We start from the raw sequence: 16,072 nt of genomic DNA, 5'->3' as shown, positions 1-16,072 counted from the left end.
TGAAAATGACGTTTGTAAAACAAAAATATACCAAGACCCATTTCCTTTTCACGGTTCAGCAAGCGTCAGAGAGCATTTGAGTGTTAAGTATTTCCCCGCTGTTCTGTATGGTTTCCTCCGAGCCCGGCGCCCGGCCGATCCGACGCTTGCAACCGTATAATGACTTTGTTTTTTCGCGGATCCGCCATTGTAGTCACACTATGTCTCCCGAGAAACAGGTCAGCTGAGAAAAGTGATGGTTTGCGATACAAACACGAGGCGATGAATTTAATGCGGCTTTGTGGGTTTCAGACCATGAAAAGTAACGTTCCGTACGTTCATCTAAATATATAAAACAGACTGACTGGCTGACATAGTGATCTATCAACGCACAGCCTAAACCACTAGATGGATCGGGCTGAAATTTGGCATGCAGGTAGATGTTATGACGAAGGCATCCGCTAAGAAAGGATTTTACGAAACTCCACCCCTAAGGGGATAAACGGGATCCACGCGTACGAAGTCGCGGGCGGCCGCTAGTTCCAATATAAACATGACGCGTCAATGCAAGTGGTCAGTTGTTTATAAGTTGGACTCTCGTCTCAGAGGTTCTGGATTCGATTTCAGGAGCGACACACTCCGTGTAAAAACCATCTGGGTGTGTTTTCGTCCAGTTTGTATGTATCAATCTGATTGAACAAGAAGAAAGCTAGCTAGCTACAAACATTTAACGAGTTTATAATCTCATAATGAAATTAACGGTACAGTAAAAAAAATCAGAACTATACCTTATACAAGTCGCCAAACCATATAATACATGAAACTACCCACATTATTATATGATGAGAGCCGCTAGAATAACAAATGTATATCCCATTCAGGCTCAGACAGACAAAAGCTTAAAGAAACTCATTTTCCAGAACCTAACCCTAGACCCTTTTTATTTGATTTGCCAGCCCAAGTGCGTGCCACAATGATTCTGTTACATATTAATATCTTTTTGGAAAGGAATCACATGGCATGTGTTGAGAACCAAATAAAACTTATTGGAAGATTTTACAATAGTAACGTAAACGTAAATTGATGTTTTCTACTTCAAAATGTCTGGCTAGTTACAGAGTAGGCACGCAATTAGTTGATCGAATAGCACTTAACAACATCATTTTTGTAACAAGTCGGATATTTGAAGCAGCTAGTCCTTTCATTTGCAAGCACCCATTCACGTTATTTCTGCGCGAAATTGATTGAAAACTGTATACAGTTCGAAAACGGAGCCGGAACGAGTAATTTTCGCAATTAAATGTTTGTTTTGTAGCAATTGTAACAACTTTTACAGCTGTTAATTTATTTTCAACTAGCTTTTCGAAAATTCAAAACCAATTATTTTCTCTAAATGGGGTTCATTTTATGCTTGTTATTTTGCACAGGTAAAGGACATTGTCAGAAACCGCCTAAAAAACCACCCAAAAACATTAACCCATCATAATTATTTTCTATTTTTTTTAATACATTAANCGTATAGGTAATACCTCAAGGGTGGTCCCATTTAAATTTAATAATAGAAAAAACAACCCCCAAGGGTGGAAAATTGGGGATGAACTTTTTTATACGCAATATCTCCGCCGATTATAAATCAATTTGAACGATTATTTTTTTGTTGAATAGGTATTATCAAAAGGGTGGTTTCATGTGAATTTGAAGAAAGTATTTCACCCCCAAGGGTGGAAAATTGGGGATGAACTTTTTTATACCCAATATTTTCAATTTTTAGTTTTTTTTTGTGTTCACGCATTTGAAGTCGGTTTTATTTTTTTAAAAAGTTAATTATTATTTAAAAAAAACCGGCCAAGTGCGTATCGGACTCACACACAAAGGGTTCCGTACCATTGATTTATGAAATTAAAATTATTTGTCTAGTAGTTAACGGTAACATTACTTTGTGTCAGTGTCATAACCATGGCATTATTAGCATCATAGACTTTGAAGTGGCTCCACTGAGCCGCCCCACTAATTTTAAATATTTTATTTTGTCAATGCATTATTATATAATACGATTCGCTTTCAAATACTTGTAACGACTTAACGCTTTAAATTAACTGAAACTGAGAATATACGCAATTTTATGAAGAAAAAGCATTTAATTCGCAATATATCAACACGCCTCTTCGAGTTACGAGCATCGCAGCACCATTATTATTTTTTTAATTTAAGTATGAAAGATTACGCCGTCCGNAGGTATTATCTATACGCAGAAAAAAGATTTGTTCAAATCGGTTCATAATTGGCGGAGTTATCGCGTAACAAACATAGAAAAAAAAAACATACGGGTCGAATTGAGAACCTCCTCCTTTTTTGAAGTCGGTTGAAAAGGCCAAACATTACGCTTCACTTTCCCGCCCAGCAGTTCACTGTTTTGTTAACCTTAATCTGTAACTGTGGGTTACAGTTCCACTGATTAAGTTACAGTTGAGATAACGCAAGGCAAATACACTGTGTTAATTCACAACTGAAATAGGCGACACCTTGTGGTGGGAGATAAGGGTAGACGTGGGGAGATACGAACGTTACCCGTTAATATCTCGTGGCGTGGCTATTATGGAATCGCTCGACAATGAATAACGTTGACGGAAAATTTCACCGATACAATTTTTGGAATTTAGTGTCCGATTAGTACTTGAAAGTACAGTTTAAGGTAAATAATGGTACTCCTGAAAGGTTGGTTAGCACTAATTATGATTAAGCTTTTTAAGTTATTCACTGATAGGTACCGGTAAGTAGTGTTGTAGGAATAACAAAGTTTTAAGTAACTTTTTCTGTAAGCAGTAATTAAAAGTTGAGTAAATCAACATCAATAAAGTTTTCAGTAACCAACCTAAGTTTATTTACATCCGACACGGTCGTGAACTCCTAATTGAATGTATTTATAATTAGGAAGAACTTACATTTACTTAACTTACACCAACAGCTCGCCAACTAGAAATATCTGGCTTTTTATTGAGTTTGCAGAATAAAAGTCGAGCGATTCAAGAATCGCAGCACCAGATTTAGACGGGTTTGGCACGCCGGCGTGTTTGCGTGGCGATAATCCACGGGAGATGTCATTTGCCGCCATAGAGGCCGGTCCTCATAATTGCTGGCAACACTGGCGACGTCGGTGCAACGATTATGGTTAGTGAGGTGTACTATGACGTCATTCGGGGGACAATCTTAGGCTTTATGTAATTTATTCATGGGGAAATTAAATTGTATGTTGTTTAAAGGATATGAAAATTGTCGACAATGTGCTGTAATAGTTTAGCTTATGAATAATAATTGTAATTGAAAATTTATGATTAAGTAATTAATTGCACATGACGTATCTTGTTAGTTTACTATAGGAATGGCTAATATACTTACTTAGTAGGTACCTACTACTGGTACTATAGGCAACAGTGTTAACTGCATATTGCCAGTCATGTCATCTCGTTCTATCGCAAAGAATCACCATTTGATTAGAGCGAGAGCAAAAAAGGAAATGGATAGTTAACAGTGTGGCCGTGAGTACATATTATATCAATAGAAGATAATGATTAAAATGCTTTGAATGACATAATTTGACTTCTTATTTTCTATTTTACTAAACAAAGCACAGATTTTTGAAACATTGGATTAATTTCGAAAGCTTAATATACGTAATCCGTATTTCGGTTTCTCTTCTGTTCGTGAATGTTCAATCGAAAATGTATCCACAACAAAAATATTTGCACAGAAACTACCAAGCTTTTAAGTCCAAAAGCAAACCTTTAAACACGACAAAAGCTCTCACGAAAATTCGTCGTTTTATTCAAGGAATAATACTAAAGCACTGGAATCGTTAAAACCACTTCTGCCATCGGCTTTCAGACGCAATCTTTTTAAGGCTGGTTTACAAGAGTTGATTTTAGTCTCTCGGTCTTTGGTTTTAACGAATTGCTAAGTTTTCTGAGATATAAAACTACTAGATAGGTAACTTAAGTAAGCGGATTTTCAGAATTGCATTTGGCGTGGCTTCAATCAGTTGTGTAAATTAGTCATCTTTTTTGTTCGGAATAATATGATAGACTAGCTTTCCGCCCGCGGCTTCGCGCGCGTGGACTACATTATCTACATATTTTACGGAACCCTATTTTTTTCAAAAATAAAATACATTGTGCAATAGCAAGTAAGTAGTAGACTTAAAATGCATTTGGCATGCATATTAAAGGCACGTTAAGAAGCCACGCCATGACCAGTAGGCCTAAGATGCGCGCCGTGATAACTTTTATCGAAGTCAAAATGTATGGACAAAATCGATAAAATGGCGTGATAACCGCTTATCGCGACGCGCATCTTAAGCCTACTGGTAGATATAATATTAATATGATCCTCACCACACGTTTATGTATAACAAAATATAATATTAAGGCACGTTCCTCGCAATTAAGCAATATGAATCAGGTTAGTTACACGTGTTAGATTTTCTGGGCTATTTTCCGCACATAGCCTTCTGATTGGGTCATTGTGCGAAATGAATAAGTATTATGCATTTGTATAACTAATGCTCTTTCTTGGCCTCCTGCTTCTAATGTACTTGTATATATTTTTGCAATAATTGTTGTTGTTGTTTCAGCCGAAAGACGTCCACTGCTGGACAAAGACCTCCCCCAAGGATTTCCACAAAGACCGGTCCTGCGCCGCTCGCATCCAGGTCCAGGTCAGGCACCTCCCGCGACCTTCACCAGATCGTCGGTCCACCTAGTGGGAGTTTGCCCAAGCTACGTCTTCCGGCTCGTGGTCGCCACTCAAGAACTTTCCTGCCCCAGCGGCCATCAGCTCTTCGAGCTATGTGCCCCGCCCACTGCCACTTGATTTTAGCGACTCTGCGGGCTATGTCAGTCACTCTGCATTGGTATTTGCAATTGGTGTGATAATATTCTTATGTGCTGGTGGTGTACATAATTCTCCATGACCATAAGCTTACTCTACGGAAGCTTGTATACCTAGAGTGTGTATTTAGCCTAACCGTTTAAGTTTTATTTAACGCCGTGTCTTAAAAACCAACGATAGGGACACTAACGGACGACGACCCTTGGCATGTATATTAAAACTTTTTCGCCTATAACAATAAAAAAGAGATTAAGAACTACGTGCTATTTAACCTCAAAGGGCGCAGTTAAGAAGCAATGAAAAGAAGCCAGTTTTTATGAATTCGTTCCGAAATAGGTCATTACAATCGGTAAGAATCGCTCAACATTGTATTTTATTTACCTTTTACTTGCCAGCTCTTTTTCTTACCTTGAAAATACCTTGATGATGCACCTATTGAAACGCACCTATAGTATGTATTAATGGCCTGGTACCACAGCTGGTACTTAACTTAGATGACATAATAAAGTTTGAAATCTTTATATTAGTAAACTCGAAGCGCACCTACGCTTCGAGAAATGGTTTAGGTGCGCCTTAAAATTGGTGCGCATCGAGGAATAAACCTCACTTTATACGTCGTCAGTTTGCGAACTAAATTGATCAACTGTATTGGTTAGCGTGGGACGTCCACCCACAAGGTGGACCGACAACATCATAAAGGTAGCAGGCAAGCATTGGACGCAGGCCGCTACCAACCGGGTAACATGGAAAGCATTGGGGGAGGCCTATGTTCAGCAGTGGACGTCCTATGGCTGAGATGATGATGATGATGGTGATGATTGGTTTTAAAGTCTCTTAACTTTACGTGACTTCACTCCTAAAGATAAGAATTTACAGTAGTATTTTTAAGGAATTGAGTTTTGGTTTTATTGATTAAGTAATCACATCAACTATAAAATTATCATAAACTGCCAATAAAAACTGTCGGAACGTCGTTGATTATTGCGGATTCTGAGCGGAGAAGAGCGGAGCGAGCGATGAGCGGAGCGGTGATTGTATAAAACTGTAGTTTGGCCGCTCGCCAGGCACTAATCTTCGGGCTGTCGCCGGTACGGCCACGTACCATTTCATTCCGAAAATTCGAGCTCAGTTGTAGAATGTGTAATGTGACAATGTTTGAGAGCTATGCAAAGTTGGTCTGTCGGACGCAGATGTCAAAGAGAGATTTTGATAGCTCTTTTAGAAATACAGGGCGATTTTGTTATCACACACAAAAAATGTTAGGTTACTCCTTACACAACAAAAGTGACCACCGAACTAAGTGTTAACTATAACCAAACTAAGTCTAGCTCACTACAGAATTTTATTATTTGTTTAATTTACACAACATTTTGTTCCTCATAACCAAAGTGTTCGGTGGTCACTTTTGTTGTGTAAGCAGTAACCAAACATTTTTTTCAGTGCAATATCAAAAAAAATTCAGGAGCGACTCACAATCAGTAGGTAGTTATTTATTAGGTATCAAAGTGACTTACCTAATAATACGACTGTAGAATTAGCACTTAGCACTGTAACAGTGCATTTAAGATGAGATTTACCCTGGGTTGCACCCTCTTAAATTAACAATAACAAACAATTGCGGTGGTGGTGCAATTTAGCATAAGAGCCTCTCAATTTATTATTATATCTTAACTTTAATACAAAAAATGTTTATTTCGGTGTTGAAATAGAAATTCTCATACAGTTCTAAAATCGGATTTTGCAGGGTTGCAAGCTATGTACAATAATTATTTACTTTACTGATAGAATTTTCATGATTATCTTACTGAAATATAGCTTGCTGAAATTCCTAAAAGCAGTATTATAACAAGTAGGCCACATATCCTCATCTCCAGTGCAAATAACTATGCAAAAGTCCAGGCCAGGCTCACACGCGAGCGGTTAAAATAAAAGTGGGTCCTATCCCTGCATTGTTCGAAACCGCGACCTGCGAGGGATGTTGGGCAAAAGCCAACTACAAACACTAGCAGGACAAAGCCGCTCTTTTAGCTCGCTTTTTTGATAATTTACAGTAAGAGCCGAGCTTACGGAAGGATCATTCGGATATTTACGATCGAATGGAGTATCCAAATGAGCTGGCTGTAAATATTGGGTTTTTAATTATAAATATCTAATAGCTATATTTTGATTGCTGGTTTAGAACTAGCAGACCAAAAAATCAGAGGTCCTACACACAATGACAGAGTTGAAAAATTGTACTGTCTCAAATGAAACTTTAAGACACGATATTTCGCTAGATAGGTAACAATAAATTTGACCGTTGAGTAGCGAAGACATTGTTAACCTAAAAATTGGTGTTCGAATCCCTAAGTTATGAAAAAAAGAAAAGTATGGCTTAAAAGTTAAAGCAACCCGATAAATATTACCGCACAATCGTACCGTGGGTAAATACAGGATTTATTACAGGTTTTTCCCCGATTCCCGCGGACCTAGAGTTGAATGGCGACTTTTTAATGAGCTATAGCATTTTCCGGGCGGCGGGCGCTAAGCGGTCAGTAGTGTTTGCTCGCCGCATCGCTCGTTAGAGAAGCCGCTTGAAATTACGCCCGGACCCGCCCAAAAAATACAACCCGACCCCGCTAGGGTTGCCACTCTTGAAAAGCTTTCTTTTTTGTTGCCAGTTGCTACTCATCAAAAGGTTTCTTTTATTGCGTGGGCTGGTGAACTATAAAAACGCTATCATCAAAGGCTGCGTTGTTAACACATACGGTAGAGTTTATGAGCTGCAAACGTCTATCAGTGGGCGTGAGAACTTAGTGATCAAACAACTGGAACTGCCAGGTTTTTCAGGCTTGAGCAAGGGGGTGTAAAAGGGGCAGTATTGTGTACGAGTAGCATTGCTGTATATGTAGCAGTGTATTGAAATTACGATCATATTTACTTAAATACAGGTTAAGCAGTGATTGTACACAGCTAGTAAAAATGGATAGGTTCATGATACTGTAAATATCCATAACTGGATACAGTGCTTATAATAGATTTGTCTTCAGTGGTAAACGAACTTGCAACAGAAGCTGACCGCTGCAGTTCAATACCTCATTTATTTATTCAAGCATGTACATGTGCATTTACTCTTTTATACTACTTTTGTGACAAATAAAGTTTTGTTTCATTGTGACATTTTGTGGTTAAACATGTTCGTTAATCACAGCTGGAGCTGGCAACCCTAGCTGCCGGACATAATGCCACACAGTCGGGTTACGTCGCTGTAAAATTTGCCGAAGCGGCATTGTGGATTGGATAATCCCACTCTTTGAAACTGTCCGTAATACATGACGATAAAAGCCTTTTATCTACGTATTAATACCGAAACGAGCACTTTGGGGACACTGATGTTGCAATATGGGAATATGCTAAAGTGTTTGTTTAGCCTAAGGTGACCGACAAATCCTTTCTGTTAAAAATAAACCTGAATGTTCTGATTTGGTTTTAGGAAGAGAAAATTGTATTGCTATGGGACCTCGCACAAACACATAAAAGAGCACAAGGAAACTCGAAGAAAGCTTGGACCCTTCCTTGGACAATTCTTGCATCCCACAAGGTGGACCGACGACCTCATAAAGGTAGCGGGAAGGCGCTGGATGCAGCCCGCCACCAACCGGCCATTGTGGAAATCATTGGGGGAGGCCTATGTTCAGCAGTGGACGTCCTATGGCTGAAAATGATGATTGATGATCCTTGCATTGTCATATTCTTCATAATAACAGGTCTTTAAAAACACAGCAAAGCTTGTTGACTGTGTGATGTTAACTTAATAACATTCACAGCACAGAAAAGCATAAAGCTCAGGTAAGTATCTTCCTGTTACATAACACTTTCCGTAGCGCCCGAAGCAAAAAGATCTCTAACGATGCGAGAAGATCCCGGCTATCCATAAATCTGTCATTATACGAGCATGCGTGACGACTCCAGCCCCCTTAGACAAAACGCACTTTTTGATCGAATCGAAAATCGAATCCGTCAAAACTCCATACAAAAAAGGGGCTTTTCGACCACTTTTCGACTGGTTTGCGATTATAATTTGCACTTTGTCTAGACCCACAGCTAGAGATTCTATTTCCGCGATCCTTCATATTTTTCGCTCTCTTTCATTTTCGGCGCTATAAATGCAGAGGCGCAATTTCGCGTTTCGCGTCACACCGCTAGAGGCCATTATCGCCGGATCGTTTCATTTGATTCAGAAATAATTTGAGTTGCGATATGCTTCGCGTTGTGAAGGGAAAGAGATGCGTATATGACAACGGGAATGCAAATCTAAATTATATAACTCAAAGGTGACTGACTGACTGACATAGTGATTAATATCAACGCACAGCACAAACCACTAGACGGATCGGGCTGAAATTTGGCATGCAGGTAGATGTTATGACGTGACGTAGCATCCGCTAAGAAAGGATTTTACGAAACTACAAAAACTAAGGGGGTAAAACGGGATCCTCGCGTACGAAATCGCGGGCGGCCGCTAGTGTTAGATATACTTACTTATAGAGCCAAAAATATTAGAAAAAACGTTGCGATTATGATCCTAAATCTTTGAGCTGTAGTCGTATAGGTATGATAACGATTTGTTAATTTTAACAATTGAATTTGGATGGAAATTGGCGTGAAAAAATAGGCGTTGTTTGATATTCAAGGTACGAGGGTAGTCATAATTGTAATGATAACAATGCGACGGCGTCATTAAGCTGAAAAAGCTAAGACTCCAGCAATTTATTATTTCCTACATTTCCACGCCGATCACAATCGACCCTTTTAAGAAAGGGGAGGGATGTGAAAAAAATAATCAAATGGCCGAATGGAATCATTCCAAAAGACTGATTTGGGTGAAAAAACGAAGACAGATTTCATTATCGCCAAGATTTTTATTGTTTCTCAATTTCTCATCCTCAATAGAAGCAAATAGATTGACCCGAAATTGTTTAACGAATGGGAGGCGGGAGGAACAAATCACTCTGATTAAGCCGGACGGAGCCTGCAAGAAGGCTCTTGTTTTGGTTAATGGAGGTGCATTTGTGGGGTATAGAAAATTAAACGGTATTGCTATTTCCAGTGCTTTGAATGCAGGAAGCTTTGTTTGTGTCTCTTTAAAAAAATTCTAAGTCTATTGGTGTGGCAATTTACACTCGAAATCAAAAAAAAGTTTTCAAGTGGCGACCACTGATCGCAAGACGTAGGCAGGCCTTCCCATTTAGAAGACCGACATTCTAGGGATGTTCCCCTGGAAATCCTTGGTCTTTGTCCAACAGTGGACGCCCTTTGGTTGATGAACGATAGGCGTGGACTGGTACAAATTAATCTGTCTTATCACTCTTCAAATACTATTTTTATTTAATCATACTAATAAGCACGTCTGCCCTTGACTGTACTCGTCTCAATCCATTCCGCCGCTCTCCTGAGATACATGTAAGCACAAATGTAGATTTCTCAAGGCGGCCGTATCGATAACGAGTCCTACATTCAGGGCGGAAAGAAGATACAAACAAAATATCCGTAAGAGAGAGCAGTAGGCTCATTACTGTTTCGTTGATAAAATATTACCTAAAGTACGGCCAACTAGCAGCGATACAAAAGGTCGATACGACTGTCGAGTTGACAATATATTCTGTCTATACGACCTAACTTTGCACACCTCCTATTGTAAGTTTGGGAGCGTCTAACCTTTTCTGGATCAGAATCCTTCTAGAAGTTAGTTGGCTTCGATCTTGATGATGGCTTCAATGATCGATTTTTGTTATTGATAAAGTTGCTCCATAGTGCGAGAACAACTAGTTTCGGGGTTGTATGACTTTAAGGAAACTCACTGAATCTCCACTCACTGTGAAACGGAATTGCTTCGTATCTCGGAAAAAACACTTCTTCGGGACAGATAATCACTATTCGGCTTTCCGAAGGCACTGAGTGAATGGGAACGGAATGGCGAAGTCCGCTAACGCGCCGAAGAATGGTATTAAGTAATCAATTCGTCCACCGCTCACGAATAACAGCGCGAAGTAAAAGGAAAACAAGCGGGAGATATAAATTAATTGGAATACTGTGCAAAGATTTACCTTATTTCGGTAGTGACCAACTGCCGCTGAAACTCCATATTGATTCTCTGTGAATGCATCGTCATACTAGATATGAAACTCAATAAAATATCTATTGATATTGGTCTCGTATTTTCGCTAAAAACTATATTCAAGTTCGTCAATGGATGATAAGTAATTTTGGTAAATTACTGTCTGGAATTTTATCTTGAGTAGATATTAGAGATGAAACGGATAGTTGTTTGGCCGGATACCGGATACCGGATATCCGGCGTGCTGCCAGGCCGGATAGCCGGATATCCGGCGGCCGGATAGTTGGCCCATTGTCTCGTTGCATGTCGTGACGAGTTTAGCACCGCACAGGTGCTTCAAACGCGATCAGTGAGTCTAGTAGACTAGATAAGTCACACTTTCGAAAATTTTGCCTCTTGTCTAGGGGGCAGATCAATTTGGGCGGTTTCGGTTGCCATGATGAGTGTCTCATTGAATAGTGAAAACGAAATTAGTTTTCTTGCTACATAATCTGACTGAACTGCATCATGTCATCAGACCATCAGTGAAAAAAAGATCGCCTATTTTATTTGGCAATATTTCGACATTAACAGATATTTACTAATAAGTAAGTATTCGTAATTAGTGAAGCGCCCAGAAAAAGAAATTCGTTTTTTGAAAGGCTTGATAATATGGCTTTTTTTAACTTTTTGGACTTTAAATAAAACCCGTCACTATTAAAAGCCATTTTATTTATATTTTGACCTCAAAGATTAATGATTTCATTTTATTATAGGAAATTGTGGTAGTTTTTTAATATCCGGTATCCGGCCGGATAGTGAGTTACTATCCGGTATCCGGCCGAATAGTAAATTTAGGCCGGATATCCGGCCTACCGGATAGTTACCGGATATCCGTTTCATCTCTAGTAGATATACAGAAATATTATGGGATCATTTCGTAATATAATATTATTTTAAAATATGAAAACAAATAATTCATCTGAACAAGTACCTACTTCAACATCAGCTTCCAATGTGAAGTAGTCTAGCAGCTTTCATTTATTTTCAATTATTCCAGATTTGCCGTAATAATCATCCATCCACGGTGTTTTATACAAATGTGGAGAGCCATAACGGTCTGAATGCGAAATAATTAGCATGCACAGAGGAGCGAAATTAAAAACCGGCCGCGTTATGAATCGGGCATAGGGTTTCCAAAAACACAAAAGCCGGACTCTGTGCTTCATTTGGCCGGATATTTTACCCTAAAAGCCGGCCATGTGACACGGGGCACGGGGGGAGGGGGTTCAATTAGTGTCATAACTCGAGTGAGTACTGTCATCGTATCATCAGTTGCCCAACAACATCCTGATGCGTGCGCTTCATTTCTGTGGCTCGACTTTCGCCTGACGGCAGGCCGGACAAGACCGTAAAAAGCCAAACATGTCCGGCTAAAGCCGGACGTCTGGCAACCCTAATCGGGCACGCGTCTGATCTCAACAATGAATTTAATATGCGGTTGATTTTGGCTGTGGATAGTCTATGGACACTCAGGTTTAATCTGTGGTCTTTTATTTATTAACTAGCTTTTGCCCGCGGCTTCGCCCACGTGGAATTTTGTCTGTCACAGAAAAAGTATATATCGCGCGCGTCCCTGTTTCAAAAACCGGGATAAAAACTATCTTATGACCATTCCCGGGACTCAAACTATCTCTATGCCAAATTTTATCAAAATCGGTTCAGTGGTTTAGGCGTGAAAGTTAGACAGACAGACGGAGTTACTTTTGCATTTATAATATCAGTATAGATAGTATAGATAGACTAGTATAGATAAAACAGCCCTCTACATTTCTAGAACAACACACCAAGCGTGAGCGAACGTTTTTTTTATGAGGAAGTCTATCACGTCACGACATAACTAATAGGAGAAGAGAGTCAATGAAAAATGTTGCGAAAATGGGAAAAATATTAAAATTATTTTCACGCGTACGAAGTCGTGGGCACAACTAGTTCTTTTATATTTTCTGTACTTAGATTGTCACTATGTAATTTTCCCCGTTTCACGAGCGTTTATCGGATAATTCATAAAATGTCGCTGAATTTCAGAATACATTATGAAATTATTCAATCATTTTGATTTCAATACTCATGATTCATAATAATCGGTAAATTAAGTACTTACATTAGTTACATTATGCAAAAATACTTATTTGAAATATGCAGAATAATAATTATCATTGCTTATTGAAAAGTTATTATGTGTAAGTACCTGAATGAGAATAAATAAAATGGTTGATTTCCAATGGGCCTAATTTGGGGCTTTCATTCCAGTGAATGGCTTCATTTGAGTCGAACAAATACATAATCAGGGTGTTGCCATGTAAATTTCAACTCAAACATGATATGTTAAACAGCGAATCAAATACCTACAATCAAAATCAAATATTTAGGCCAAGTCAATCCTGAAATCCAATCTTTAGGCCAAATCGAGCCGTATTAAAATGACGAAGAAAGAGGCAGAGTTTTTTGCCGTTGCTTCATCTCACCATAGAAATAGAAGTGAATGTTTTGATCTTCTACTAATATAATAGCTCACATACTCTAATTGTAATAGCTCACAAATAGGGGAAAAATAAAAAACTTAATTACTTCCCGAAACATAATGTTACTAGCTTTTGCCCGCGGCTTCACCCGCGTGAATTATATTTTGTCACAGATCTTCATAAATTATAGCCTATAATTTTAATCCGGGTTATAAACAATAATACTGTAAAGTTTCATCAAAATCCGTTCAGTAGTTATTTGCGTGAAAGAGTAACAAATATCCAGACATCCAAACTTTCACATTTATAGTATTAAAGTATCTTGAAATATAGGTACCTACTGTGAATTGCTTAATAACCATACTTTGGTTCCTTTGGTCTCTGCAGAGCCAAATCCCGTATTGTGGGTGATATTCTAAACTTTTCAACTTGTTAGTAGGCACTAACAATTGTTGAGCTCGTGGCCTCGTGAACAAACCAAAGCAAAGTTTCCCCAAAACCTCTGTAATGCGACCTAACTACGAGGAGTGTGTGCTCTAAAACTATTTCCAGGATAGTGGAAAACGTGAATTTGGTCCGCAAAGTGGATTTAAAACGGAATCGAAGGGGCGGCCGCTAAGCCCCGGCCTCTGCGATGCGAAATTGCCGTGCCCCAAGGCCCCGCAACAAGTATTTGAGGCTAGCTCCGACCTGAGACCTGGGCATAAGTTCTCAAACTTCTGAAAGTCACAGCCCATTTGTCTGGACTTTAAGGCTGAGTTGCACCACCTTATTTTAACCGTGACTATAACCATGACCGGTGTTTTTTTACGTATTTGACAGACTTTTGACGTTTGTTAAAAATAAAGTAAGATGGTGCAACCCAGCCTAAGTCGATTAGCGCTCACCCGTCAGATATCAAACAAACTTACTTCCAAACAACAAAAACATTACTAGGCAACGCTTGAAAATTAATGTGATTTGGAAAAAACTGAATTTGCATTCACTCGTTCGACTAGAAATCAGTTACTTACTGTTATCCTCAAGGGCACTAATTTAATAATTAGTGCCCTTGAGGATAACAGTAAGTAACTGATTAATCATAATTGATTATAACTAAAGATCAGAGTTACTATGTACTAAAGGAGTTAATATAGACATTGAAAATGATTTTCTTTTAATACTAGTCTTTCAAGGTAGCGGGCCATAAGTACCTTTCCTTTTAAATCATCATCATCATCAGTCCAGCTATAGGACGCCCACTGCTGAACATAGGCCTCCCCTAATGATTTCCACAATGGCCGGTTGGTGGCGGTCTGCATCCAGCGCCTTCCCGCTACCTTTATGAGGTCGTCGTCTCTCTCACAGATGAAAAAAATATGGCTTTTAATAGTCTTTGGGGATATGCTACATGTTGAGAACCAAATATAGACCTAGATCTAGGACTTTACGGCACAGTATTGCTGTTAGTCCGCCGCGAACTAAACTTTGATTGGGTTTTAGGAGCACGGAACGTTGTTTCAGCTTAAAAATGGCCGCTTGACATTTATCTTTCCTTACTTTAAAAGCCATTTGTTCTATAAAATGAAAGAAAGAATCTAAGAAATGTAAAAAGTAACAAACATCAACTACGCGTATATTGCTCGAATAATCTAAAAACTTGTCACCTTTAAGAATATTCCTTTACATTTTTAACTTCTTTTTCAATATCGTAAAAGGCCTCCAAATATTTTGTAATTACATAAATTGGACGTCAGTCAAGAATAAAAAGCTTCTTGAAAAATTACTTGAAGTTAAAACAAGGAGTGAAATCTAAAAACACAGTAGGTATGTGCGAGAAAATGAAAATTTCATCGCACCTAAGAGGTTTCTGTACACTTAAGTTCGAAAATACCTACATCTTATATTTGTCATAGCTATTGCTGAAGAGAAAAAAGCAACATGCAATATAGAAAGTTCTCTCTCTTTAAAAAAATATTTAGAGTTCTTAATTGGTAGATAGAGCATACTCGATCCTTTATGCTGAGTGGGGTCCCGATGCAGCGAGCATCGTTATTGCGAATAGGTGGCACACTGCTCAGTGCGCTCTTGCTTTTTTTCTCCTTTCTTATTATTATTTACTTATGTGCCAGTATTATGTGTGTGTGTGTGTCGTACACCTATCTGTCGTTGTGTGATGTCCATTGAAATAAAAGTTTCTTTCTTTTTTTGGCCCAAATGGAAATAAACGTTTTATATTTCGCCCGACTGTACACGCAGTCTTAAAAAAGCGAGCGAGGTTCAATTACAACAGGTCTTGGGGGAAATCGCGTCGGCAACTGAGTGTTAACAATTCAGATCGGGTGACGGAGAGTAACGGAGAGTAACGGAGGACCGGGTGATTTACCGCGTTTAGGTAGGACTGTCATTTTAAGCGGATTGGTTTTTGCGGGCGACTGTACAGGTGAGAATAGATGCAACAATTTTGTTTTAAAAATTTACTTAGTTTCTAATAATGTACTTTATTTATTTTATTTAGGACCACCAACAAGACAGACACAAGTAGAAGCAGAGGGGTTTACATACATATTTTTTCTTAGGACTAGGTGCTTCTAATTACAGGCTGCCACGGCATGCAAAAGTGGACTTT

At 38.8% G+C, this 16,072-nt stretch overlaps 1 protein-coding gene across 1 annotated transcript in view; it reads left to right on the top strand.

Annotated features, from left to right (window-relative positions):
* The first annotated feature begins 200 nt into the window (after nucleotides 1-200).
* LOC114364343 (uncharacterized) overlaps nucleotides 201-16,072 on the top strand; it is a 60,755-nt gene continuing 44,883 nt past the window's right edge. The window contains exon 1 of the mRNA XM_028320461.1: nucleotides 201-218. Within this exon, the coding sequence (XP_028176262.1) occupies nucleotides 201-218 (18 nt within the window). The remainder of the gene's footprint in view (nucleotides 219-16,072) is intronic.

The sequence above is a fragment of the Ostrinia furnacalis genome, unplaced genomic scaffold, assembly GCF_004193835.3.
Source record: "Ostrinia furnacalis isolate ACB-3 unplaced genomic scaffold, ASM419383v2 OfSCF7379, whole genome shotgun sequence".
Classification (NCBI taxonomy): domain Eukaryota; kingdom Metazoa; phylum Arthropoda; class Insecta; order Lepidoptera; family Crambidae; genus Ostrinia; species Ostrinia furnacalis.
The sequence above is the reverse complement of the archived record's forward strand: the minus strand, read 5'-3'. Positions and strand labels throughout refer to the sequence as shown.